General features: G+C 51.0%; 8 protein-coding genes across 9 annotated transcripts; 5 read left to right on the forward strand and 3 right to left on the reverse strand.

The window, feature by feature from the left end:
* Positions 1 to 88: 88 nt before the first annotated feature.
* On the reverse strand, positions 89 to 3,300 carry MAM3. Of its 2 annotated transcripts, XM_046087045.1 has the most exons (4): positions 2,699 to 3,300; positions 2,424 to 2,637; positions 1,684 to 2,353; positions 89 to 1,621 (listed from the first exon to the last, which is right to left on the reverse strand). In XM_046087045.1, the coding sequence occupies exons 1-4, from the start codon at positions 2,951 to 2,953 to the stop codon at positions 574 to 576; spliced, it is 2,187 nt and encodes a 728-aa protein (XP_045943011.1). In that variant the 5' UTR covers positions 2,954 to 3,300; the 3' UTR covers positions 89 to 573. The 2 variants fall into 2 exon arrangements, with proteins under 2 accessions (XP_045943011.1, XP_045943012.1); XM_046087046.1 differs by having other exon boundaries at positions 1,684 to 3,300.
* A 2,602-nt stretch (positions 3,301 to 5,902) lies between these two features.
* LDX57_005366 (uncharacterized protein) lies at positions 5,903 to 8,673 on the forward strand (the record flags this gene model as incomplete). The annotated part of the gene is made up of 2 exons (XM_046087047.1): positions 5,903 to 5,971; positions 6,021 to 8,673. 2 exons carry the CDS (start codon positions 5,903 to 5,905, stop codon positions 8,433 to 8,435), a joined length of 2,484 nt encoding a protein of 827 aa, XP_045943013.1. The 3' UTR covers positions 8,436 to 8,673.
* A 2,560-nt stretch (positions 8,674 to 11,233) lies between these two features.
* Positions 11,234 to 13,284, forward strand: KCH1 (uncharacterized protein; the record flags this gene model as incomplete). Its single annotated transcript, XM_046087048.1, has 3 exons — positions 11,234 to 11,299; positions 11,370 to 11,796; positions 11,855 to 13,284. 3 exons carry the CDS (start codon positions 11,234 to 11,236, stop codon positions 13,282 to 13,284), a joined length of 1,923 nt encoding a protein of 640 aa, XP_045943014.1.
* A 1,274-nt stretch (positions 13,285 to 14,558) lies between these two features.
* Positions 14,559 to 18,169, forward strand: LDX57_005368 (TAPT1 family protein). Its single transcript, XM_046087049.1, has one exon. The coding sequence runs from the start codon at positions 14,698 to 14,700 to the stop codon at positions 17,980 to 17,982; it is 3,285 nt and encodes a 1,094-aa protein (XP_045943015.1). The 5' UTR covers positions 14,559 to 14,697; the 3' UTR covers positions 17,983 to 18,169.
* Positions 18,170 to 18,390: 221 nt separating this feature from the next.
* On the forward strand, positions 18,391 to 19,435 carry LDX57_005369 (uncharacterized protein; the record flags this gene model as incomplete). The annotated part of the gene is made up of 3 exons (XM_046087050.1): positions 18,391 to 18,510; positions 18,765 to 18,916; positions 18,973 to 19,435. The coding sequence occupies 3 exons, from the start codon at positions 18,391 to 18,393 to the stop codon at positions 19,433 to 19,435; spliced, it is 735 nt and encodes a 244-aa protein (XP_045943016.1).
* A 271-nt stretch (positions 19,436 to 19,706) lies between these two features.
* Positions 19,707 to 20,615, reverse strand: LDX57_005370 (uncharacterized protein; the record flags this gene model as incomplete). The annotated part of the gene is made up of 2 exons (XM_046087051.1): positions 19,707 to 20,127; positions 20,191 to 20,615. The coding sequence occupies 2 exons, from the start codon at positions 20,613 to 20,615 to the stop codon at positions 19,707 to 19,709; spliced, it is 846 nt and encodes a 281-aa protein (XP_045943017.1).
* Positions 20,616 to 21,390: 775 nt separating this feature from the next.
* On the forward strand, positions 21,391 to 22,255 carry LDX57_005371 (uncharacterized protein). Its single transcript, XM_046087052.1, has 2 exons — positions 21,391 to 21,832; positions 21,927 to 22,255. The coding sequence occupies exons 1-2, from the start codon at positions 21,462 to 21,464 to the stop codon at positions 22,207 to 22,209; spliced, it is 654 nt and encodes a 217-aa protein (XP_045943018.1). The 5' UTR covers positions 21,391 to 21,461; the 3' UTR covers positions 22,210 to 22,255.
* Positions 22,256 to 23,228: 973 nt separating this feature from the next.
* LDX57_005372 (putative salicylate hydroxylase) lies at positions 23,229 to 24,558 on the reverse strand (the record flags this gene model as incomplete). Its single annotated transcript, XM_046087053.1, has 4 exons — positions 23,229 to 23,272; positions 23,332 to 23,663; positions 23,731 to 24,469; positions 24,540 to 24,558. The coding sequence occupies 4 exons, from the start codon at positions 24,556 to 24,558 to the stop codon at positions 23,229 to 23,231; spliced, it is 1,134 nt and encodes a 377-aa protein (XP_045943019.1).
* Between the last annotated feature and the right edge of the window lie 2,395 nt (positions 24,559 to 26,953).

Here is a 26,953-nt window from a genome sequence, read left to right on the forward strand (position 1 = left end):
TTCGCGGAGTTAATGAATGGTTCAACGACACGTAGATATTGACGGCATGATACATAAAAAGTTTGGTTCGAATGACATTTGAAAAATTTATTCATTTGGTTTGATGAATGTTAGACTTGACTGGCGAAACGCTTAGCACTGTAGAGTCCTGTGAAATAGGCCCGAGTCTTTGATTTAATACGGGTAATTCTTTTTACTAGCATATTGGATAGATAACCATGTCTGGCCTGGGTGGAAAGAACTGGAGATGATCAGGGGCTTTGATAGTAGAGCAGGACTAGAGCCGAGCGTCGGCAGAGCGGCTGTAGGGCTGTATATGTCGGATACATACTGCTATACTGATACTAGGGGAAGAGTGCATGTTAAACTCATATAGCAGGACAAGAAAGATCAATGATGCATTATACAGGCTATGCTTGGTGGAAGCTATGTCCCCACAAAGTGATAGAGAGAAAGGGCACGTCCAAACGTCTCCACACAACAAATCATACAATCTGAGACGCTCCCGTGCGTAGAACTGAAGTGTGCCCTGTCTGACCAGCAGAGAAGGAGCATGAGAGCCTGGGCTTAAGGTCATTGCGGCAGCAGAAGTGCCGATTCTTCTTGGTCATCCCGCGATCCCTTCGAAGCCTTGCCCCGCTTGTGTCGCCGACGACGTTTCTTCTGTCCATTGGTATTCGTCATCTCGGTATCATTATTAAGGTCATGGATCTGTCCATCCTGGCGCACTGGGAATTTGCCTCCAAATTCATCGTCGGAGGAACTCGTACTCGTCGTGTGTAGAACCACTTTACGAATTCCGTTGACATCGACCACCTGCTCGGTAATACTGCCACTGCGGGCGGGCCCTTGGTGTTGATAGCTGGTCGCCTTAAGGCGGTCTCGGGACCGCGAGTCAGAAGACCAGATGCTGATCGCTGCACTTGACCCGGCAGAGCGTCCATATTCGTCCTGCTCTTCATTGACGGCTTCCGGGATGGATATCCCTGACCCATCTTTCGTCTGGGTTGCGGTATCTGTGGCTGGAGGATGCGACATGGTGTCGTACCCGAGACGTAGTGCATGCGCGCCATCGCGTGCGTCCAAGCCGCCCGATTGGAGGAGCCCGGCACCGATGCCACCACTGGTACCGGGTAAACCGAGCGAAGAGGCACGACGATGCCCAGACCCGGAAGTACTCAGGGCCGAATCGCCATCCGTCTGTCCCGACCGTGTCGGTGAACCACCGGCTCGCTTGATCTTCACGCTCTGGTACCGGGTATGACGGGGCCGACTGGCCAGATTGGAAGGCCCAAGATGCTTCAAATGTTCGCGAATCTCATCTGTGGTTCCCCGTTGAGTGACCCAACCATCGGGCGAATCCGCGCCTTTGTCCAACTGTTGTCTGCGGAGCTGGAATCGTGGCAACGGGGCTTCCACCGAGCTTCGCCGTCCCTCCGACTGTCTTCGTCCCCGACCTTCAGCTCCGATGTCGACTAAGGTGCCTTGAGCGGGATGGCTCGATAGCATGGGTGGTTCTTCCACGATTCTGCCCTTGGGCACGCGGGATTTCGGAGCAGGTGTCATACGCCGGATGGCTTTGTGGACATCAACGAAAACGTCCGATTCATCGATAATTTCCCTATGGTCAATCGCGTTAGTTCACGATCCACTTAATTTGTAGAAAGTTTGCATGGCACTTACTCTCCGATCAGTTCTTCTATCACATCCTCTAGTGTAACCACGCCCAAGGCGCCCCGGTCCTCACCGGGGTATTCTGAGACCAGTACCATGTGCGACTTGCCTTCCTGGAAGAAGTTGACGATATCTAAACAGCTAGTTTCGGGACGGGTTTCGGGGAGCGTGGCTAAGGCGAAATCGCGGACCCGTTTGCAATCTTCCGGGTCGTAAGTGATCAACATTTTGACTAGAAGCATGCCGACAAAGTTGAGGGGGTTATCCGGAGCATGGATGGGGATGCGGGAGTATCCCTGGGAGAGGATCAAATCCATCGTCTCCTCGTCAAGGACGGTATCGGCAGACATGGTGAAAACATCCTCCATTGGGGTCATGATGGCACCAACCGCCTTGTCCTTTAGATCCAAGACAGCGCTGATGATGGTAACTTCATCGGAGTTGAGCTGCTCGCCCGCTTCTCCCAGAGTCTTATGGAGCGTTACCAGGGTCTTCAGACCCGCCTTTTTGTAGATTGTACCGTGATCCTCACCCAACAGGCGGTCGAGTAATTTGGCGACGGGCCACGCCACGGGCGACATAAGGTACATCAAGGCCAGAACACAAGGGGCCATCCAAGCACCGATGGGAAGGCCATACCGAACGCAGATGGATTGGGGGACGATCTCGCCGAAAATCACTGGACGCCGACCGACAAGGTCAGTCGAATTTCGCTCATATTGGAAAGTGAGGGGGAAGTGCATTGTTACCAATGAGGACTGTACTGCCGAGAACCGCAGGCCAACCCCCGCCAAGCGATCGGTCCAGAATAATGGGGAGGGTCTCGTTGGTGATGACGTTACTGAGCAGGAGAGTCACCAAAACCCAATGTTTTCCCCGTTTTAGCAATTTCAACACGCTGGCTGCATTTTTTCGCTCTGCGCCTTCACCGGATGTCTGAATGACCTGCAGATAGACCTCATCCTATCGCCAAAATTAGCCAAGGATTAATAGGTGCTGCCTGGTTTGCCGGTGGCGAACATACCTGGCCCATCAAAGCGATGGTCAGACCGGCAAATGCGCCGCCGGTCAAGACGAGCGCGGCGGCCACACCGAGATACAGCCATAGACTAGGGTCGCTGGGGGATAATGCGTGGACTTCTTCGGAGCGTTTGAGATAAGGAACCGTCGGAGCGCCGGCGATGAGAGGTAGCTGTGCGAGAGTGAAAAGGAACAATTTTCCTAAACCGTGGACAACCGGCCGGAGGGCCAGAATACGGATGGCCGGACTTGTAGCCATCAGCAGTGGGCGGGGCAGCGAGGGAGAAGAAAAAGAATGAAAGGGAGGCAGCGGGTTAGATGGGGGACATATTTATTTGTCCCTAGTCGGACTGCCTATTGACAATTTGCGGGTAAGCCTGGGCTGAACAAATCCAGGGTAAAGGGGTGTGCCGCGCCCAGTCGCGATCGGAAGCCAAGCAGACACTAGGAGGTGGGGCGGACGGCGAAGCAAGTAAGCAGGTAGATTTCAGATTGATTATTTGAATTGAATGGTTGATGAGAACAAAGGATAGAAGAAAGGAAACGGGGGAAAAAAGGTTTGAATAAACGTGAATAAGATAAGAGGGAGGATGATGGTACACGAGAAGATGAAGACGACAGTTTCCCCCGGACTCCGGGAGGAGGTGGACAGGGAAATGAGGTAATTGACAGGGAGCTGTTTGTTCTGTTTGTCTGTTTTGATCCCAAGCAGACCTGCCCTTTTCGGTAGGTGTCTGCCCCCAAAAGGGAAGGCACCCCCAGAGCCCGTCCCGCCCAATCAGCGCCCGCCTTGCAGGGCTGTTAAGCCTGGTTGACACCTGAGATTGAAGGCTGGCATGGATGGCCTGAGTCTCGGCACTACGGAGTATATTAAAACTAATATCCCCCCTGGCCGTTGTCCCGCCTTTCCCTTCTGTCCCGATGAATTAATGACTCTATTCTAGGACTTGAATTCTATCGAAAAGGCTTGTACTCCGTACTGAGCACCGATCTATTCTCGACAGAATCTTCATTCTGACAAGTGGACACATCATACAAACGTTGGTTGGAATGACAATTGTGCGACTAAGCCGACAGCCCCTTTTAAATGACAATCCAGTTGTTTCATCGACCAGCTAGGAAATTCCAACGAGGATCATGGATCTTCGCCATCATTCCTGGTTCCACTTCGATGTCTCCTGTTCTTCTTTTCCCGGACAATTGACTCCCCACAGAGTCCCCCGTCGATAATACGGACCAACCTTCCGGTAAATAGTGCACGCTATGCCTCGTACTCGTAAGAGGTGTTTTCTTAGACCCATTCTCAAATGAGCAAAGGCCCTGGGCCCATTCTATTGCCGCTAAACTGTCAGGTTAGCACCGCGTAAGGCTAGCCTGAGATATTTTTCTGACCAGCGCCGATCGTTCTTCGAGTGGATCACGAGATAGATTACTCCGTAGGCTGGATTCCTTGCCTTCCTGGAGTCTTGCATTGAACGGTCAGGCTTGTGATATCGGGGCGACGCTATCAACCAACCGAAACCCACATATAAACGAAGTAAACATAAATCAAACGGCCATTTAAACTACTTGGAGTACGGTAGTGGAGCTCGTTTGCATGATAAAAATATATAGTGTCCGAGCCAGGATCTTACTCGACATTCCAGAGTCGAAGTATCTTCCTTGGCAACAAGATCCTATGTATCTAATCTCCACTCGGCTCATGCAGTGTAACAAACAAACAGAGATTATCTAGATCTCGGCAGAAAGCCCCGAAGCCACACGAAGTATAGACCTCCCCGCTTTGCCGTTATCCGAAGACGCGTGATACATAACCACGGTGGAGACGAAATCGGCTGGTTGATCTTGATATCTGGGGTAGACTGGTCCGCCAGTTCCCTCGAAGATGGTCTTCTATTGTTTAAATCTTAAGCAAAAGTCTGTGCGGGGTATGGTCGGACGTATACGAGCAGTATTAGACCTTTTCATGGACCATGCAGTACTGCAGAGTTTCCTGGATCGAAGGCTAGGCCTGCTTTTGTCTGTTTACGTATGAAAATATATACTGTTCGCTCTGAAAATTGATTGGCCGGTGGATAGCATCGAACTATACTGGAGTCAGAACCTATCTGTGAAGTTGATATCTCATCCTTCGTGCCAAAGAATCGCTGTATCCGCTGGTTTTCAGGGTATAGTCGAACATCGAGCTATATCCTAAACCCATGTTGAATCCAACGAAATGTCTTTATATGTAGTGACATTCACTCAAAGTAGATATTGCATCTTTTGCAATAGCCCCTCAATGTCTGTAGTCCAAGCCAAAGACAAATTTCATGAAACTACATCGTGAAGCTCCAGATAGATTCACTGCGCCTTCTGACTAGGCAGTAGCGATCATGGCGATGTTGCAAAATGTCTGTCAACATTGGAAAAAACATTACGTCAGGAAATCAATCTCACGAGGCCAAAGGATAACGGAACTTCCCCAGGTTGCAAGTTTCTTCTGGAAGGAAGATTCACTGATAGTCCAATCACAGCGCAGGGAAACCTGTTACAGGAACATTGCGGTGACTGCAGCTGTCACTGGGCCTCTGCAGACAGGAAGATTCCAGTAAGTAGCCTCCGTATGATGTAGTTTGAGCTGGGAACTTCCGGCGAAGTTGTCCTGGGGCCTTCCTCGCCGTCAACATAAAAGAAGGTCTTTCACCCCCAGAACTGAAGAGCTTGTTCATCAGCGAAAAGAAAATCCCAACCTGCCCTGAAGAAACCATTCACCCACTTCAAAGGCAGTGAAAATCAAACATCCTTTCGCTTCTCCCACTTCCTTCCTCTATCCATCCCTCTTCGCTCCAAACAAATCCCCCTCCTCATCCACTATCTCCCTCTTCATTCCAAACCATCATCTCACAAGTATTCTCTCTAAACATCCATCTATCTTAACGTACTTTCAAGCATCTGCGCAAGCTTCATCCAAGGAGATACACGCCTGCTGTACCCACACAAACTGATTCAGTCAGTAAGTTGCCAGGAGTCATGCAAGATCTCTGTCTAACAACCAGAAGTTCTTCATCTTACTTGCAACATCCTCTGTTCTGTCTCGAGCGACAGAAACCCACACGAACAAATACGCCTGACTTACCCCTACAAGCTGATTTAATCAGTAAGCTGCCCAAAGTCATGGAAGAATTTTGTCTAACGTGTGAAAAAAGGCCTTCGTCTCTCGAACAACATGATTTGGTTCAACGTTACCGAGTTCAACCAGACCCACCAGAACTACCTGATACTCCTTCTCTTCGTCGTAAGTTGTCTGGAGTCATGCAAGGCTTCTGTTGTCTGACGATGAATAGCTTTTTGGTCTCTTCTTCCCGGATCTCCTATCGAAACTAGAAGGGGAATATCAAGCGCCTATTTTCACACAAGACCTGATCAACCTTGAACTTATTGCCGGACCCTGGTTCATCCCAGACATGGACTTGGTTGAGCTATCAATCTGCTCGGGTATGGTTTTTGCGGTGATAACTACGCTAGGTTTCGTGATGGGTTTCTGGGACGATATCTCTCCTTGGATTATGACTGGACTGAACAAGCTCTTCTCCGTGGTGCTCGGTTTCAAGTGGCTGGTTAAACAGCTCGCCGTCGTACGCTCTTACCAAGGGCTCCGCACCACGTTGCTCCTCACCCTCAATGAGTTGAAGCAATCGACTAGCTGCCGTCTTTTGTGCCGGGTCCCCTTCGAGGCAATCCTGTGGCTGTACTCTGCCCCTGACCCCCGGGTCATGATCATTCGATTCATGGCGCTAGGATTCTTCGGCGTGGTCGCGTGCATCACCATGTTCCTTTGCGGAGGACAGCTCCTGTCGGGCTTTGCCGCTGGTCTGTTCTCCACACAGTGGGACATGGGTGTGTACTGCTCCTTCTCGCCTCGAAATTACTTCTACCTGCCTTCTGGCCGGGGTCGATTGTTGGCAGAGTTCCACTGTTTCGGGCGTAACCTGGGCGTGAACTTGAACGGAGTGGTCGATGAGAACCAAGCGCTGCTTGACAGTCATCAGGATGAGTGGCCTCTTCTTCCTATTGTTCTGCTTGCTCTTGTCTGTGTCCTTGCCTGGATGTACTACGTTCTCTCTGAGACCGTCGCTGCCGAACAAATCGCCCAGCCTGAACCTGTGGTTCAGGCCCAGACAGTGAACTGCGCCGTCGACCAGGGAGCACAGACCGACGATTCTGCTGTGCTTGAACGCGAGCGTCAACTCGAGACAAAGATGCAGGCTTTGATCAACGAACACGCTAGCGAGTGTGAAAGCTACAAGAAGACGATCAAAGCCCAGGAGGAGCGCATCGTAGCGGACGCCGCGAAGCAGTTGGCAACGAAGCAACGGGGAGAATACGGGGAGTTCTTCGGCACGCTGCCTGCGCCTCGCGTCTCGTTCGGGGAAACATCTTATACTACCTCGAACGTGGAGCCGCGGCAGCGTGACATCACTCGTTCCCATTTGGAAGAGCAGGTCGAGAGGAAGAACGCGCAGCTCGAGAAGATGCAGGGGGAATTGGTGGAGGTCAGTGAGGATCGGGACTTTCTCTCCCAGAGGGTCAGAGTGCTGGAAGCCAAGGAAGATCGCGCCGAGGACGAGTTGCAACGTTATCGATCTGCCAAAGTCGAGCTGGAACGTCAGCATGCTAAGTTGATGGCGCAGACCGAGGCCGAATACGTGGATGCTATGAACGAGGTCCATTCGCTCAGGGATTGTCTCTTGGAGCGGGACCGCGCGCTCGATAACAGCATGCAACGCGTACGGGAACTGGAAAGCCTGAGTGATCAAGGGGGGCAGGTCTATACGCAGCTCGAGGAAAGATATTATGAGCTCGTATCCCGCCACGATGCACTCGTATCCAGCAACGAAGCACTCTGCAAGGAAAGGAGCGACCTCCTGATCGAGATCGAAATGGGCAAGGCCTTCGACGCCGACCCAGAGCCAGCCAAGGAGCGCGATGCCGCCAACCAGCGGTGCGAACTCCTGAAGGGTGAGATCAAGTCTCTGGAGGATGAAGTCAAGGCCCTGGAGGGTAAGGCCGGGATGTTAGAGTCGGAGAGGGATGGTGGGGAGGCTTTGTATCAAGGGACACTCGCTTGGGCCAAAGGGGTCGATGAAAACTGTCGGGCAGCTTTGGCCGCCTTTGAAGAGGACCGCGACAGGCGTCTTGCCGATCTAGAGACTGCCCTCGAGAGTGCCGAGGCCAAAGCCGCCCTGAGCGATCGAAATGCCCGGCAGGTCGACCACCTCGAGGGTAAACTGGCGAACGCAGAAACCCAAACCAGGGAGTGTCGGCAGGAGATCGGGCGCCTCGAACGTATAGCCCAGCCCCTCAGAAACCGCGTGAGGGACCTGGAGGAAGCTGCGCGTCTGTCGCAGGGGACCCCCCAAAAGCGCCGTACGAGCGACATGGGATCGATCGTCACGGCCCTCGAGAAGAGCAGGGTAGAGGTCGTGGAGCTGCGGAATGAACTCCGGATGCTGCGCAGCCAATCTAGCCTCATGGTCGTTGAGTCTTCCGACCAGGCTAAGGATGAGTTCATCCGCCAGCTCCAGGGTGAATTGGACAACGAGCGGAGGGCGAGGGCGGCGGCCCAAACTGCGTCGAGCGTCCAGGTTAGGGCTCTGGACGATCAAATCCGAAGCCTCACGAACTCCCTGTCCGACGCAAAGACCCGCCCCGGGGCGTCCCCGTTCAATCGTTCGAACGGGAGACGCCGTCCCTTCTGATCCTTCGACAGGACTTGTTCTCGCTCTTCGAGTCCGGCCAGTAATGGCAACGGGCTTGAAAGAGTTTCGAGACAGATTTCCTCGGGATCCCGCTCAACCTGCGACCCTGCGCGGTATTCGACCTGTCCCTTGGTGCTGAGAGTTGATCATGACTCCCAGCTGGACCTTCCGTAGCTACACCTGATTCTGTGGCTGCATGTGAGTCCGCTGGTTTGTAGACGTGTTCCTCTACTCCCGGGCTTTCTTCCGTGCTTCCGTCCGCCCAGTCGAGCTGAGAAAGAGGAGGAAACTTATATAATTTTCAATTTCCTGTATGTTCTCTCTTTAGCCTTCTCCTTGGCTTTTTATCTCGTCGTTCTTCTCTTGGAAGACTGTCTTGGCTTTTCTGTTCTTTTTTGGGCTTTCTAATTCCTTTTTCGTTTTCTTGTTTTCTAGCGATTATATAGATAGACATTGTTTGAGTGAAATAGAACTCTCGGCACTACTAAAAAAAAAAAAAAAAGTCTCTTACTCCTCACCGTAGAGAAACCGTATCTAGTGACATCCATGGTCCTGTTTACGCCCTCTATCGGGACTCGATCTATAGAGTCAGTAGAATTGAAGGTGCAAGATGCTCAGCATTGGGCTTGAGAAAGCCTTCGTTCGATCTGATGGAGATATCTCATAGCAAGAGGTTAAACAAAGGTAAGACTCTTGCGCATGACTTAGAGAGCCCCATCTACTGTGAATGTCTGGAATGGAAATTTGACTCGTCGAGATAGGAATACTTCATAAGTAGAAGGCCATTCAAGGCGAATGAACAGGACTTGCGATTGATCTGGCAACAACGCTGCAAAAATGATAGAAAATTGATACTCGCACGATTGGCTTTTCCATTGAACCCATGGTCACTCGTTCGATATCTTCATGGGTGCGAAGTGCTTTTATCGCAAGAGATGGGAGAGAACTCGGCGTATGCCGGATCATTAGTCGTTCGTGCATTCCTCGGAGCGATTGATCCCACAGCTTATGGAAAGATGATTCGGGATTGTTTTAGGAGCGATCTGATGAGAGCGAGGGTATACGCTGATCATCAGGCGCGCCATTTGGGAAGCCGAGGTTCTACAAGTGGATGGTGGAATGAACGCATAGCTCCCTCTTGGCACGGAGATCAATCCCGAGACTTAGCTGACGCCTGATACCCAAGGCGTGCTCTTGCTCCGGTTGACCTTCAGGGGTACGGTGGCGACGTGTTCGCCAGGAAGGTGGGAGCAACTTTAAGCAGTACACCGTACGCTGACTGGAAACTAATGTATATCCGTTGACGCCCGAGTGGATCAGCGACAAGTCTCAAGTTTCAGGTTTCCAAAGTTTCGGCAAGTAGGCGCCAGGAGGGGTTCTGATTTTCTGAACCTCTCTGCCATTGCAGATCTTGCAGAAATTCTCCACTGGGCAATGTTTCTGTAGCTGGGATTTTGTGAATAGTGGATAAAAACGGACAGATTCGAGAACCAAATTGGGTTATTCGGAGTACTTCCATAATATTGATGGTCAAAAATGGCGCCATGAGTTGAGATCAATTGCAGTCAGGAACTAAGATGATAAATAAAATTACTCCGTAGAGAAGACGGAGGAACACATGCCGACCCTGAGCTCACGAGATAAGAATGTGCATTCGTTTGCTCGGCTGGTCAGTGGAGCAGTAATTAAGCAGCCCTTGGCACGGCTCAGTTTGCCGATGAGTCGGATTTGGTTGTGTTGATAAGAGGATACAGAAGGAATATGTGGACTAGATTAAAATTGGGACTCATCAATCTAATTTGTTTATAATTTGAGTCTTCCGATCAGAACAATTCACCCTGACGGAGTACAGAGTTACTCTATGTACACAGTAGGTATACTGCACAGGGCACAGTCCCTATACTCCGTAGTGCCAGGGTCGGGTGGGCCGCTAAGCCAAGCGAGGAATGCCCCGACGGTTCACGACTTCGCGCGTGCTTAAGCGCCCGCTGGTGTTTCATCGCTCCCCGCTGATTTGTCGATGCCAATCAATCGTCATTAATCGCTTCAATTTCAATCAAATCAGAATTCACAATTCACCATGGCCTTCCATTCGCCAGGGTTGGCTCCCTTCCGGCCTGCATTCTCGGTTTCAGTCCTGTCTCCCCCCTCCTTCTCTCCTCTCCCCTTCTTCAGCTTCTGTCTCCCGCCAGGGCTCTGTTTCATCGCTGCAACTCCTCTTCCTACCTAACCGCCTGGCTGTCACTCATTCCTTCATACATTCTTTCTTCCCTCAGCCACATTCTTCTGACTTGTTCGTTGTCACCGGCCACCCCCGCAATTGCGACAAGCCCCTGATCCTTGGCATGTTCCCACACCCCCATCTGTCGCCAGCCCTGCGTTGCACAATCGTTGCGAGCTTGCTTCTGCACGTCAATTTGGAAATTTGACACAATGCGCCTGGTGTAGCCGGATCGATTGGCTCCTCGGTCGCTTGATTTCTTCCATTCTTCACTCTTTGACCCCTTGCAACTGTCCAACGGCCATGCGCAATCAATGCGCGTAGCCGCCGATCCAGCATACTCGATCCACTCGTGGTAGCCATTCTTTTTTATCTTTTTTTTTATTTTTATTCTCTCCCTCCTCTCCTTGTACAAAACCGAGACAACCGCCCTCGTTTCTTTTTGTTGTCGCCTTGTTCTCCTTGCGATTGAGACTTCGCACGGCTGGACCGACGAAGTCGCATCTATTCCCCTTCCCCTCGTTTCATACCTGAGCCAATCGTTCGGTGCCTGGCCGCACCGGGCTTTTGCAGCAAAATGCCCTGTTGCGGAGACCGTGAGAAGGGAGCAACGGTCTCTCTCGAGGAGAAATGGGACTATGTGGTAAGTGTTATTACCTCTGAAGCGTTCAATCTCTTGCAGAATGCCTGCTAACGTTAGGCGCTTACCATAGAATCTGTCCGATTTCAAGTCTGAGTCCTGTCTCTCTCCCTTCTCCTACTTCTTTCTTTGGGTATTCTTGGTGGTATCTTTGGCTGTCTACGGTGTCGACACCTTTACCGCGGTCAACCTGCTGGCCTTCTCTCGTTGGGCAGGGCAGATTGAACCCGCCATTCCGTTTACGGTTTCCCGTTGGGTCTTCGCCGTCTGTATCATCATCTCTTTTGCTCTGTTGGTTTTGCGATGGCTGAAGGCGATCCGAGCTATCCGATCCGGTAGCATTGCGCAAAGCTACCTCGATTCGCTTGCCGTGCGAATCCAGAGTATTCGCATGGGCAAAGAGGGTCGCGGATGGAAGCGATTTCTTGTGTTTGCCGAATTGACAAAGAGTAAGAAGGGCGCCGAGTACGTAGCCCTGTTCGCGTATTTTTCCTTTGAGAGTAAGTTGTTTATCCCGTGGCCGCGTTACGCTACCAGCCATGCTGACTCGCCTGATAGCCTGGATGAATACCATCTTTGCCGACGGTCCGCGTCAAGTCGTCAATGCCATCACACTGTACTCGGTTATGAAAATGGATCTTCTGCCGGGAGGAGAGAACGCCAGCAGTGACAGTGACTCGCCCGCCTTCTTTCAGTTCTTCGACAATGTTAAGATTCTGGCCGAACATAACAATTTGCGTGCTGTCGTTCTCTTCGGCATGCTGTTCACCCTGATCATCTGGGTTCTATCAATTCTGAAATTAGCTCTGGCGATCATTCTCTACCTCATCTTCCTTTTCCACCACATTCCCTCGGAGGATGGCTCGCTGAAAGCATATTGCCGACGCAAAATCAATAGTCGGCTTACGCGTATCGTGCGACAGAAGGTTGACAAGGCCCTATCAAAGGGGATCGTGTTGCAAAATCGGGCACCCACTCGACCTAATCTGACCCTGGACACAAAGCCTACCTTGCCAGCCGTCGGAGCCGGCGACGATGACAAGGGTCCAATTGTCACGACCATCTCGCGTTCCACAACTCAGACGACCCTCCCGCCATATTCGTCACGCCCTGGGACTGCTGCCCCCGACCGAAACCCCACGCTTCCGGACGTGGCTGCGTTCGACGAAAAGCCACCGCTGAGTCGGACTATGACGCAGTCAAGTGCATACTCCGACGCCGCCTCGATGTCAGGAAGCACCGCAGTGTCGGGATACAGCCCACTTGATCGTCAAACAACGCCAGCACCGCCCGTGCCGCCTCTCCCCAGCGAGATCCCAATGCCCATTCAACGTAGCCAGACTCCGATGTCGCGACCGACCTACACACCGGCCCCGCCGCCCTCAGTCCGTGGTCCGAGCCGCATGACTCCTGCTAGTGGATACCGGGATCCAGGCGATGACGGATCCTTTCCACCTTATGATCAAACATCTGCACCGTATCACTCGTTCAGTCCGGTCGATGATCCCTATGCGCGCTCATTTACACCTGGTGCGACCTTTTCGCCGAATAACCACGGCCCTACCCGACCATATCCTCCTCCCAGCGTCGGTGCAACTCCTCGTCCACATCCGCAGACTGGGTACCCTCCGCGATCATTCACACCCGCAAGTTACACTGCGAATCGACCACCGCAAAGTTTCACCCCTGTAGAGGATCTACCGATGAGGCCCTTCCCTCCTACTGGCCCTTCTGGACCAAGTAGGTCGATGCAATCTCAGGGAGCGGATGGATATGTTCCCTTCAACCCACCGGCCAGAAACTCCCCGGCGTCTGCTACCGGTACACCAGCACCAAGCGCTCCCGTCTACCCCCCTCATGCGCCTTCAAGGACATTTTCGCCATCCAGTGACTACAGCGGTGGGTCAGCGCCTACCGTAAGAGCTTATACCCCTCACGACACGTACGGTCCACACTCGCAGCAGCCTCATCACCAAGACTTCTTCTAAACTCGCCCTGTCGTGGCCTTATAAATCCTGCATCATTGACCGTGAACCCTTCTTTATCATGTGTCCTTGTTTACGATCCCTAGAAGAGCTGGCTGTCTCTTCGGGAACTGACGATTGAACTCTCCTTGTCCATACCCTTCATGACGAGCAACTTGGTAGCTCAGTTTCGAATACCCTGGATATTAATCTGCTTCGGACATATTGTGTTACCCATGCCTCTCTGTCCTGTGAATTCTGTGGATTCGCTCTCGCGCAATAGACAGACAGATAGATGGAATTGCAGAAATTCTATTATTGATGAACAAGTAATGGTTTCATTTGGCAAAGTAGAGGAGCTAAGATATCAATAGTTAGACCTCCTCCCCTCACAACACCAAGACTCAGAGGTTTTTTGACGATCAGCTCTATATGAGGATCGTCAAGCAAGCAAAAGAGGAGAATACTCGAGCAAGTAGTCTCCACTGATCGAACCAGCCGGCAGACCGCTCGAATAAATTCTGGCTTGTATGTATGGTTTGAGAAGATTTGACCTCAGTACCCCAAGGGGAGGTCTCTGGCACCGTGGCGTTTTTCATCATTCGAGCTTTTCTCCCGTAAAAGGCACTGTTTGTGAGCCCGCCAGCCCAACCAAGCACGGTTGTGGCACTCACCCTTCTGTCTCTGTTTTACTTCCCTTCATTTGCCTCTAGCACGATCTCGCCATTCAAAACCTTTATTGGAGATATTACCTACTTTATAATGAGATGTGCACAGTTGGCGCCATAGTCTAGTGGTTAGGACGTTAGACTTTGAATTCCAAATTATAGAGATTCTATCTAAAACTAGATCTCCATACATGAGAAAGAATAAGAGCTCTAAACAGTCTTTTATGTTCTATCTAAGTTTCAGTATTGTCGCAGTTATACACTTTCTGGCGCTTTTGATAAAGCACTGCCGACCCCATCTAACCCGAGCGACATGCTGCCGGCAGTGGAGATACGCTAAAACCATGGGCTGGTCGTCCAACAATTGGGTATCTTGACCGCATTGAGGCTTTGAGCAGGCCTGGTCAGGGGCTGCTTCTCCGTCCCATCCGGCATAGTTTCGTACATATATGACACTTCATATAACCAGGGACCGAGATCGACATGCTAAACACCGAGTGTCTTGTCAACGAAAGGAAGCAGACGAGTGGGGAAACGTGCCAGGCAAGTGGGGTCATGTGACAGGGCGGTCAGTCGGGGCGATGATCCCAGCATCATCCATCCATCATTCTTCTACTCCGTGTTTCTTGCGACAAGCCCAGTCTTGCTTTCGCTGCAGATACGCCCCCGGCTGCAAGCTGTGAGTCTGCCCTTCAATCGCATAACCATGCGCCCGCCTTAAGGCGCCTGTCCGCTCGATTTCACCGTGCCTTCGATCGAATCGTCCCGCATGGGTGATATTTCCGCCCCCTGCAATGGTGTCTCCCGCTCCCTCCCTTCCCCAGCCGATCCCCACGGGCTGAACAACGAGCGCAAAGACTCGACTCCATTCTCGCATGGTCATTCAGATCCGTCCACGGCACCAACAATGGATACGGTTCACGGCGACCCGGTGAAGCGACCGCAGCCGCAGGACCTCGCCGCAGGGTCGGGATTCAACGTGTCCACAAGCCCTCAGGGCGCAACACGAGGCCATGAACGCGTCGTAGAAGATGGCACAACGTTGGAACCGGCCTGGAAATACCGACCACGTTCCCTACCGCATACAGATCAGAGCCAAAGTCAAATGCAGGAGAAATTGGTCAACGGCGCCGGAAGTCATGCGCCACCGGAGGGATCTGCAGCCACCTTTGAAAGTCCGACCTTAGGGGATCAGGCGCAGAGTCGGAGGATTCTAGAGACCGCTTCCAGCCTACAGCAGAATGGTGTCATTTCTAGTCCCCACAATGACTATCACCTCAAATCCCCTAGCCAACGCGCTATGAACGGTGACCGAAAAGGCGGTCAGTCGTCACTATCTCCCGACCAGCCATTGGGCCTTTTTGGACACTCGCAGGAGTTTGATAACGCTTCGACTCAGTGGCCCGGAGAATTCGAATCGTCGCCGTCTAGGAATAACCAGGATAGGGATCTCGATCGGGTTCCGAAGTTATCGCCCGCCAAAATACATGAGCTTACGTCCTCGCCCCAGTCAATCCCTTATCGTACTGCGGAAGAGCAGTCTCGACGAGTGGTTTCGGAGGGCTCGCAACCAGTCGCCAACGAAGAAACCACAGAGATGGGCTCGTATACGCTGAATGATCTGAAAGGCTCTCCGGAACATACTCCCAAGCTCAAACCAGATAAAGCCTCAACCGTCGATTTTGTCTCGGGACTGGTCACAAAGCCCTCGATTTCATGTCGACCTCGACCAGCAGTGCCCCGCGCTGTCTCTACCCCAAATTCCATGCGGCGCCAAACACTGCCTTCGAACGAGCGGCTGGCTCAAACGTGGGCCTCTCGATCGAAGCAAGATCGACCTACCATCGGCAAGGAACCAGATGGGCGACATCTCAATCCCTCGGCAGCAAAGGCCGAGCCAGCAATTCCATCTCCCATGCCACCTACTATACCCTTACCGCCTCTATCGGTTCCGACATACCTGCAGCTGGAACTTGCTTCCGGGCGGCCATCTCCACTCTATATTCACCGTTCTGCAATGAGCGATTTTCCATACGAGTCATCGCGCGTTAAGCTAGAGCGACTGGTGAACTTTTTGATTCTCCCACCGGCGTTGGAGCAAGTGCTCTGGTTTGGCATCTTAGCGTGCTTAGACTCCTGGCTTTACTCCTTCACTATACTCCCTTTGCGTTTTATTAAGGCGTTGTATATGCTGATGGAATCTTGGATGACGAATCTAGGCGTGGAACTTCGGTACCTATCCGGGTTTATTGTCAAAGGCGTTGGAAGGGTATGGAGGAGACGAACGAGACCTCCGCCAGATGGAATCCACGAGCAGCCTAGTGGATCCGAACCGGAGACAAGAGCCCGTGCAACCTCGACCAGAAAGGAGCAGGCTCCGATAGAGCGAGACTTCAAACGAGCTTCAGAAACACGCAGACGGCATCGCAACGACATCCAGCACAGGCATCAGCACCGCCGACAGAAATCCATTCCATCCGCATTGCTCCCAGATGACAAAGCCGACATTCTCAATGGTCTTCTCATGATCACAACCTGCGCAGTCTTGATGTATTTTGACGCAAGTCGAATGTATCATTGGATTCGGGGACAGGCTGCGATCAAGCTATACGTTATTTACAACGTATTGGAAGTCAGTGATCGGCTTTTTGGCGCTATTGGGCAAGATGTGCTCGAGTGCCTTTTCTCACGCGAGGCACTAGAACGCCGCCCCGATGGACGAAGTAAGGTGTTCCGTCCGTTTGGGCTTTTCCTGCTGGCCCTTGCATACACTGTCATCCATTCTACGTCGCTTTTTTTCCAGGTCATGACCTTGAATGTAGCGGTGAACTCTTACTCGAATGCCTTGATTACCCTACTTCTTTCAAACCAATTTGTTGAGATTAAGTCAACGGTATTCAAGAAATTTGAAAAGGAGAACCTATTCCAACTGACCTGCGCGGACGTGGTGGAGCGGTTCCAGCTGTGGCTTATGCTCACGATCATCGCATCTCGGAACATCGTGGAGACGGGAGCTTTCAACTTCTTTGGTACTCTCGGTGCTAGTTTTGGTGGCACGTACGCATCTACTGCCACAAATAGCACTCCGCTCTCCACTCCCCCGCGAACGGCCACATCGATCCTCCCGCAGTCGTTTACTATCGTTCCATCATCGATTGTGGCGTCGTTTAGCCATGTCAACTCCTTCCTCCCGAATCTAGCCCAAGTTCTAGGCCCGTTCCTAGTCGTACTAGGCTCGGAAATGTTGGTTGACTGGCTGAAACACGCCTATATCAGTAAATTCAACAACACGCGACCCGCTATCTATGGCCGATTTCTGGACATCCTAGCCAAAGATTACTACACTAATGCCTTTGGGGACCAGAACCTCACCCGGCGGCTGGGCCTGCCGGTTATTCCGTTATCGTGTCTCTTTTTCCGTGTCTCAGTGCAGACATACCACATGTTTCTCGCTGCCCTACTCCCACAGCACCCGTCATCAACAGCCGTGTCATCCACCTCCCTGTCCTCGATCCACAGCCACTACGCACCTCTTCCGATCCCCTCACCTCCACCCCTAACTATCCGCACAATCCTCCCAGTGTCGGCAGCCCACGCAGGGACCTTCTTCCGACAGATGCTCGCAAACGCCATGCCCACGCCCGCCCAAGCCGTGTACCTCTTCACCATTGTCCTTCTACTCACGGGCTTTGTCCTGCTCCTTATCTTCAAACTCCTCCTCGGCATGGTCCTCTTAGCCTACGCCCGAACCCGCTACAAGGCGATGAAACACCGCGAGGCAGAGCAGGCTTCATCATCCACCTCCTCTACCCACGCACCCACCGAAAACGGCGCTCCCTCGCGAGGACGAGAATTCGCCGTCGACGGCAGCAAACGAGTCGGAGGATGGGGCGTCGTCGAAGTGAACGAAGACCACCGACAATGGATCTACGCCGATGACCCGGACGGACTTCGACGGTTGAAGACGAAAGAGGAAAAGGACGAGAATACGAAAGAGGAGCTGAATCTGGACCATGTACAGCGGTATGAGATGGTTGCTAAACGGATCTGGTAATTTAATGTTGTTGTTGTTGCTGCTGCTGCTGCGCTACCTACTTGCATATATTGTCTGTGATAGATGACTTTTTTGTGTGTGTTTGTTGGTTTGGGTTGGTTTATCGATTTGTTTATTCTGTATGATCTGCGTGTTTTGTACTGTTCGAGATACCATAATCTATCTGATTTTGAGCTGTTTGTTACATTTTTTGTGTGATTATCTTGTCGGTTGTATAGCTCAGTTGGCTATCGATAATATTTGATTAAAGTCTTATTTTTTTGTTTTTGTTTTTTCTGCTAAACCTCCATAAAATTTATAATATTCTTGCTTCTGAATAAGCCATTCTTGATTCATCCCATCTGGATGATATTTCTACGAAATGGAGTCTGAATCTCTTCGCTCGACAAAGACAATGACTGCAAATGCATGCTCTGCACCGATATCGTTAAGGAGAACCGCCTCTTGTACAGCGAGATTGTCACAATCCTTGAGATCGTTCTGCAGCGTCTGAAAACACGACAGACACGCCCGCATATCGATGCACCGGTAGGCTTGCTTCTCGTGTCCTATCTCTCTCTTGCGCCCCAAAGAGATTGTGCCTTGTTGTCTCTTGTGCCATCGATTCTCTCGGTTCCACATCTTTTATATCGATTATCTCTATACGTTTCGCTCCATTTCTGTCCTCACCAAGCCTTCTCTCTCTCTCTCTCTCTCCTCTTCTCTCTTCTCTCCTCCCTCTTCTCCTCTCTTTTCTTCCGAAAACCTACATGAAAATAAACACTAACGTCTTCCTGTATCAGGTCTTCCTCTACTCCTTCATCAGCACCAGTGTCCGTGTGCTCGAGGGCAACTTCAATGGAACGGAGTTGGTAGTGCGGGTTACAAAGCTATATGATCTGACTGATGATGATCGGAAGGGCTATAAGCTCTCTGACCCTCTTAGGAGATGGTGGTACGGTGATACTACCGAAAGGTCGACTATACGATCTACTAATAAGTCGACCAAAGGTCTACTCAAAAGCCCACTGAGAAGTGCACTGAGAGGACCACCGAGAGGACCACCGAGAGGACCACCGAGAGGACCACCGAGAGGACCACCGAGAGGACCACCGAGAGGACCACCGAGAGGACCACCGAGAGGACCACCGAGAGGACCACCGAGAGGACCACCGAGAGGACCACCGAGAGGACCACCGAGAGGACCACCGAGAGGACCACCGAGAGGACCACCGAGAGGACCACCGAGAGGACCACCGAGAGGACCACCGAGAGGACCACCGAGAGGACCACCGAGAAGACTACTGAGAAGCCCACTGAGAAGCCCACTGTATTCAATAGCCTACTAACTAACAATGGGCTTGAGGCTTGGGGTTCCGGGGTGCGCGTCTTGGTTCTGGTTAAGCGATATCTGGTCGGGTCTGTATGGCGTTTTTTGGAGGGAATTTCAGCGTGGCTGGATTCTGGATTTTAGATGGATGTGATGTGATGGCATGGATTAGCTTATGCACTGCGTCAATGTACGTACGGTATGATTGCAATGATCGTTTGATTATTTGTTTTGTCGTCTTCAGGAGTTTCGGGTCTTGTTTAACCTCCACATGCTTCATGTTTACTGGACTAGAGGCATTGCGCAAAATGCAAAGTGAAAGTGAAAGTGAAAGTACCCCGGCGGTACCGTTCAGCTATGAACGCTATGCAAAGAGACCTGCGTGGTACCCGTTCGGCAAAGGCCCACCTCCGGTTTAATTCGTATCGCTGGTAGCGCTGTCCTCGTCGTCCTCGTTATACTCGTCGTCCTCGTCATAATCGTCGTCCTCATTATCATCCTCCTCGTCGTCATCCATATCTATGTCTTCGCTCTTATCTGAAACCACGGACATGTCGCCGTCCACGTCTGTCTCGCTCGTATCCATGCTCTCTTGCACATCAGCTCCTTCTTCCTGCATATCGGAATGGGCCCTAAGACAAATGGCCAGAAGAAGCTGGCCTAGATCGCGCATATGCGCTTGTATGCTGGTTTTCCAAGGACCGTATTGGTGCATCGTGAGAAAGTGAAGGTCAGGATCTGAGCTGGAACGGTCTTTCAGATAATTCATGTACTCGTCGTCATACTCAGCGAATGTAATGTAGATCTCGTTTCGGTTCTGTGACACGTGAAGACGACTACGTCTGTCAGCTCAAGTAATAGCCAAGTATATTGGAGCATTGTCAGTGATTGATTCTTACCGTCCAGGCAGATTTAAGCATCCAAATTCATCAAGGTCTTTCAAAATCCACGCGACCATCTGGGCTGATTCTTGCATGCAGATTTGGAGTATTCGCTTTTCGCGAAACATAGGCTTAACTTCCACTACCGCGCGAACTTTCTCAACCGGGGTTCTGTCCTCGAGGTACCCGTCCACGCGCGCGACAAAAGATGCGTGACGAAAACAAGCTTTGAGAGCTTTCCTGTGGACCGTCCATCGATTTCCAATTTTGGTATGAACAGTAAGACCGCAGAGGAGGCTAAATAGTGCAGAGGTGACGATCTCCTCGTCTTTGGTCTGCGTATACAATTGGTTCATAAGCTCCTCTAGTGCTGGACTATGTTCCTCTTCTTCTTGCTCGGAGGTATCAGGCGAAAAGTCTGGGGCGGCCCCTGTGGACCTCATAGGTGTCTCCGGATGTAATGGATGCCTCTTCTGGGGTAAGCGGCCTGATCTGCTCCTTGTGTTGTGTAATTTGGGCGTGACAGCGACAGTAGGCCTGAATTCCTTCGACGATGTTTCCGCCGCCAATGCCTGCCAATACTTCGTCATTACGAACGTAGACTCTGGCATTTCACAAACGTCAATGGCACTGTGTTTTTAAGGTAGATTTGCCATGACCTGTATTCCTCTAACATTCCCTCAGCTTTGCTCGTCCAATCTTCTAGGTCAAATCTTTCCAGATCCGGGCTTCTGTGTCGATGACGTTTCCAAAGCACCCGAAGTGCCAGGAACTGCTCTTCTTTGATTACTGAAGCAGATCTCAATTTAACCTTGTGAATATTGGCATCTTGGATCTTCTTGGCACGGACTCGTTGCTTCCACTGGCTCGGGTTTGCGGGTAATGGTTTCGGCTGCACTGGCATATTGAAAATGTTGGGGGAGGTGAGTGATAATAACAAGAGAAGCGCAGCTAGGGAACCGAAAATATCAAGAAACGTGATGGTGTTATTCGGTGCGCAGCAATCTGCCAATTGGAAGTTTCCAGGAACTGCATTTTTGGAAGGCATGACTGAGACTCTCTCTTGGGGTACATTGTGAATAATCTGTCGAAGGATGGAGGATGGAGAAAGAAGGAAGGAGGAAGGTTCCGGGAAGAGCAGGAATTATCAACCAACCCACGTGATTAACCCCTCTCACCTCATTATCTCGTTCTCACTTGATTCTCACTTCCTTCATGCCTCAGTTCTATCTCCATCTCACATCTGGTCGTTGGCTTTTTCTGAAAAGTCACCTCGCTCAACAAAGACAATGCCCTTCGAGGACAGAAGCTCCGAACGCAGTGCTCGACGCACAAGTCTCAAAGTCGTCAGAAAAAAGATCAATAAGCTCGGAAATGGATACCTGGATGACTCCGACCTGAAAGCCGCTGGCGTGAACCGTCAACCCATGTCTCTTGAAGAAAACGCCATCCTGCCTCGATTCTTTGCCCCTTACAAAGGCATGATCGTCCCACCTCAGGACCAGGAAGCCATCAATGATCTAGCAGACAGCTTCCCCCGATTTGACAAACTCATCTTCGAAGACCGTGCGGACTCCGCGCAGCATTTTGTGCATGAATACATCCAGAGTGGCATATTACCGCAGGACGAAGAGTTTCCGCTTGTACCTCAATATAAGGAGTTCGTTTCCCTCCACCCCGTGCAATAATCTTCCTTGCCTTCTTTGGAATTCTATGATCTATCAGGTTCTCTATTCTGATAATTTTATTCACAGCTGGGGCAAATTCGGCTTCCCTGATCTCGTCGAAATTCTCGGCAAACCAACCTGGCAATTCATGACGGCCTGGCACATGCCGCTGCGCAATCAGCCCCATATCAAGTGCATGCTCTGCACCGACATTGTCGCCGAGGACCGTCTCTTATATAGCGAGATGGTCTCAATCCTCGAGATCATCCGGCAGCGTCTGAGAGCCCGAGAGACCCGCCTGCACATCGATGCTCCGGTAAGCTTGCCTCTCTCTCTCTCGCGTCTTGTTTTTCCTAAATCCTGTACATAAACTTGATACTAACGCGCTGCTCAGGTCTTTCTCTACTCATTCATTGACTCCAGTGTCCGTGTTCTAGAGGGCAACTTTGATGGAACAAAGTTGATAGTGCGAGCTACAAAGCTGTTTGATCTTACTGATGATGATCAGAAAGGATATGAGCTTTCTTTGCTTCTTGCGAAGTGGTGGTACGGTGATACTACTAAAAGGTCTACAAAAAGGTTCACTGAGAAGTCTACTGACTAATGGGCGGGATTGAGGTTTGGGATTTCGGGGCTTGGTTCTGGTTGAGCGATATCTGGTTTGGATGGCGTTCGGTTTTCTTCACGGAATTTCAGGGGGTGATTACCTTAGTTCCTATTGGATGGCGTATGGTATCTTTGCACTGCGTCTAGGTATGTTTGCAATGATCGTTTGATTGATTTGTTTAGTCGTCTTCAAGGGTTTTGGGTCTTATTCAACCTCCATTCATGTTTAGGTTTTTACTGGGAGAAAAGAGCTAACGAATGGCTCAAGCGGTCATGGACATGAGACTGAAGTTAAGATGGTATGAAATAACGAAGTCGATCGAATGCACGAAGATAGAGGAAGAGGGGAGAGAGCATGCAGGATAAAGTAAAGAGAGAGGAGCACGCGGGTGGCTAGGCAACACCTGCTGCCTTAAGGTGTCTCGTCTAATATTCTCTTTATGTTGAACAAACCTGGCACGATAAAAGTTTTCCCCTATGATTTCCATGATTTGATCATTGGTAGCGTATAACATTATGCAACTAATCTTAAGAAGCTTGTTAAATTCCGGAATGTTCCTGCTTCCAGTTATTTGCAAGGCATTGATCTTAAATATGGGAAAGATCCAAACTAATATCTCAAATGACAGTCATAGCAAGTAGTATTTACAGTCTCATGATAAGAGAAAATATCAACGGAAACGCAAATTGCTCACATATGCAAATTCAAGTCCAACGCTCAAAAAGAAAAGCCCGTAGGTAGATCGTCCTGTTGGTGTCCAGCATGAAGGAAACATTCACGTCCTACAAATGATGTCTAGCTTCCGGCATACGTCCACTTCTCAAATCTAGTGCCGAGTTAGCCATCTACAATGCCGAATGAATAGTCTAATAGATAATAACATACCATCCCAGGCCTCTAAGGCCGCTATCTCGGCATCCCAGCCCCAAAGGAACCGTTGCGTCTCACGATCTGACCATCGATCAGGGTTGGAGCCTCCCTTCATCGAGGCCAGGAACTGCTCGTCGCGGGCCTCTTGTTCCGGGCCGTCGGGCAGGTGGAGGGTGATTCGGTTCTCGGTGCCTGATTGTTGGACCGTCTCTGCGCGATGTTTGCGAGATAGCTGGTATGCTTCGAGGACTTGTGGAATCTCTCGTCGGGAGGTGATGTTGGAAAGAAGGACACCGAGTGCGGCGGCGTCTTCGACGGCTTGGGCGGCGCCTTGAGCGACGTAGGGGCTGGGGATGTTAGGTTAGTTTATGTTAAGCTTTTGGTACTGGGTGGGCCAGAATGATATGGACTTACAGCATGGGGTGACAGGCATCGCCGATGAGGGCTACGGAGCCCCGGATCCAGGTGTTCAACGGTTTATGTAGACAGAGCTTCCATTCAAGGACCTCGTCATCCGAGACTAAGTCGATCAGTTTAGTGACTCGACGATCCCAACCAAGATAATCATTCTTCATTTCTTCCTTTGAACCTCTGGTGGTCCATGATTCTTCGACGCCATGTCGATCTGGGTGTAGCAAGACGACGTTAAAAAGTTCGTGCTTGCGTACCGGGTAAGCGATGATGTGCCGTGATGGACCAAGCCAGCGCGTCGCTTGAGGCTCATTAATAAGTTCCTTGAGGTCAGGGTCGTTCTCCATAGCACTCCGGGGCAGCATGATGCGGTAGGCTGCATCGCCGGTAGGAATAGGCTTGGAAGGCGAGCCACCAAGAATATGATCCCGGATGGTTGATTTGATACCGTCGGCAGCAACGACAATATCTGCGTCGATAACGGCACCATTCGCAAGAGTGACCGATGCAGGGCTATGAGTTACACTCGTCACGGTCGAGTTGACTCGTAATTCCACGTTAGGAAGCGCCAGGGCGTGCTCAATGAGAGCACTGTGGAGGTCTGCCCGGTGAATAACGACTTGCTGGCCATAAGTCTTGTTCACCGGCATGGTTCCGAGGAGGGCACCGTCCTTCCATCGTCGGACGTGAATGTTCTCTAGAGCGACGTCCTTGGAATGGATGGTCGGTGATACTCCCCATCCTGTGATTAAATTAGTACTGTCCAGGTCTCCAAAATGTAGTAGGCCGTCGGGCCGTCAAATGGAGCTTACGGTCTAGAATTCTCAGCATATTCGGGGAGATCTGGATACCGGCCCCAACTTCTGCAAGCTGTGAATTGCTCAGTCACGGTTCAACTGCTAAATAAGCGTATCTGACTCAATCAACGGTGGTGCTTACCTGAGGAGCAGCTTCTAAAAGAATGACCTGATGCCCACGAAGACCGAGTGTCAAGGCTGCAGCCACACCCCCGATGCCTGCGAAGTGTGAATATGAGTAATACCACGCCAATAATGAAGAGAAAGCATACCAGCACTGTGGACATTAGCCAATGGACGAAGATGTAGAAGAGACTTTCAAAAACTTACCCAACCACCACCACCCTAAGAGGCGTACGAGCTTGAGCCACCATTGTGCTAGAAAAAAAGTTCGAGACGTAGGATAGAAACCCAGTATTCGTCTGAATGAACTTTAGGAGAGCAGCGAGAGCAGATTCCATCATCGCAGGCCGGATACATCGGGCCTTATAAATGATGATAAATTATACCCCGAGCTTTTTGACCGGAAATAATGCCGGAGACTAAGAATCCTTCGGTCTCCACTCCTTCCAGGGACAAATGCTAGGATAAAGCGATAAATAGTAGAGCTGGGATAAGGACGGGCGTGCCTCGAAGGTAAGGTTGGGCCAGAACACAATTTAGTGCTGTGCTCGACTGCGAGGTTCGTCGGTGGCGTTGGAACCGAATAATGAAAGGGAAAAAAACTCCTCTCGGCGTCGGTCGGTTATCCTCCTGGTTCCGTTTTTTGCGACTTCATTGCTGGGAGGAACAACGGCTCTTTGGCGGAGCGTTATTTGCCGAGCACTATTCCCCCGGATCCTCCCCAGTATTCCTGTTCTCGAGGTAATTTGATTAGACCCACCTTGGTCTGTCGTTGATGGGAAAAGTGACTCTGATCATCTCCATAGCACGGCAGTGGTCATTGCCGAGAACGACTCACTGTACTCACTTCCCTTCCGTCCAATGCTGAGGTGAACATTACTCAATAATGTCGTATAAGCACATCCCCGATTCTCGTTATTTTTCCCTTTGTTTTCTCTTCCTAATCACACTCATCTCAGCCCCCAAGATGCGAGCAAGGGGACAAGGGGTTGTTTCGACTGTGCTTACTCTCAGCAAACAAGGATGGTAGAGAAAGGACCTTTCCGCAAGGGCCGACTGTAAGGGTGTCTGTCGAGCTGGTCGCTTCGAAGGACTGGGCTTTTCGCCACTCTCAATCCCAGCAATTCGACAGGCATCCCACCCCCCTCTTTGAAGCGGAGAAGGGTGATGCAGCTCGCCAAAAATCCTCGATATGCAATATGAGACCAACGTCCAGTTCGGCCCCACGCAGTGCGGATCCGGTGGACGGATCGACGCATGTCCCCATGTGGGTGCTATCCTGATAGACTGGGGTGAACTTGTCCCCCGGTGACTGAGGTGAGATATCGGCATTTGGTCGATGCCGTGGATGCCGTGGTATGCTCTCGGCTTAGGTCCTGCGTTCCAAACAGTTACCTCCTCAGCAGACACCCACGCAAATAATTCCAAGACAACAGACTGTGCCGATGAGGGGTCCTTCTTCCAACTCAACAATCATCATCAAGGACAAATATTCTCGAACTGGTGACGTGATTGGCTATGCAGCCTGTTAGTCTAATCCGATATCGCGTCCCTGGTCGGCTTCGGCGCTGATTGCCTCATTCCGAAGTCACGCGCAATTTCGGGGGGTTGCCTGGTTGATATTGCAATCCGGACCCCCTGAACAGGTTCCCAGCTAGACAGGAGAGAGCCACGCTCACAAGAATGTAGCTTTGAGAAAGTGACTGCCTTGAGTGGGCACATCCGCGCTAGCCTCGCGAATTCCGCCGCCGAATTCGACTCAGCGCCATGGTCTCTTTTTTTTGTTTGCTGGTTGTCAGGATGTCGGAAGCTATCCGCGTGGCCGAATGCAGGTGATCTGAGATTCGCCGGCATTATGTCGTAATGGCTGGGCTGAGGCGGGTTTGTGGAAATTGTAGGAATTCCGAATGCCATGTTCCTGCAATGGACTTGCTTGACGCTCAGCCTGATATGGAGGGGCTATCGTATTACCTGAATCGCATGCACTCCTAGTCTGCTCATCCCTGTTTCTTAGCTTTCCAGGTCCTACTGCCTCCGTTTGTCCTTGCCAATGAAGACCGGATTTGGTTGGCTATCAACAAGCATCAACCAGACCTTGACACTAGAGACATGGTGCCGCGAAACCGACAAAGATTTAGTTGAGCCAAGTCAAAAAGTTTCTGGAATACAAACAGTTACTTGCTTGGTGTGTGTAATCCTCTCTAGGGTTCTAACTGGGAAATAAATAAGGAACCGTATAATGGAGAATTGGATGCCTGTTAGTACCGTCAGTAACAATTCCTCATGAAGAGAGCGTGAGAGACAGA

This window comes from Aspergillus melleus (assembly GCF_016097325.1).
Source record: "Aspergillus melleus strain CBS 546.65 chromosome Unknown contig3, whole genome shotgun sequence".
In the NCBI taxonomy this organism is placed as follows: domain Eukaryota; kingdom Fungi; phylum Ascomycota; class Eurotiomycetes; order Eurotiales; family Aspergillaceae; genus Aspergillus; species Aspergillus melleus.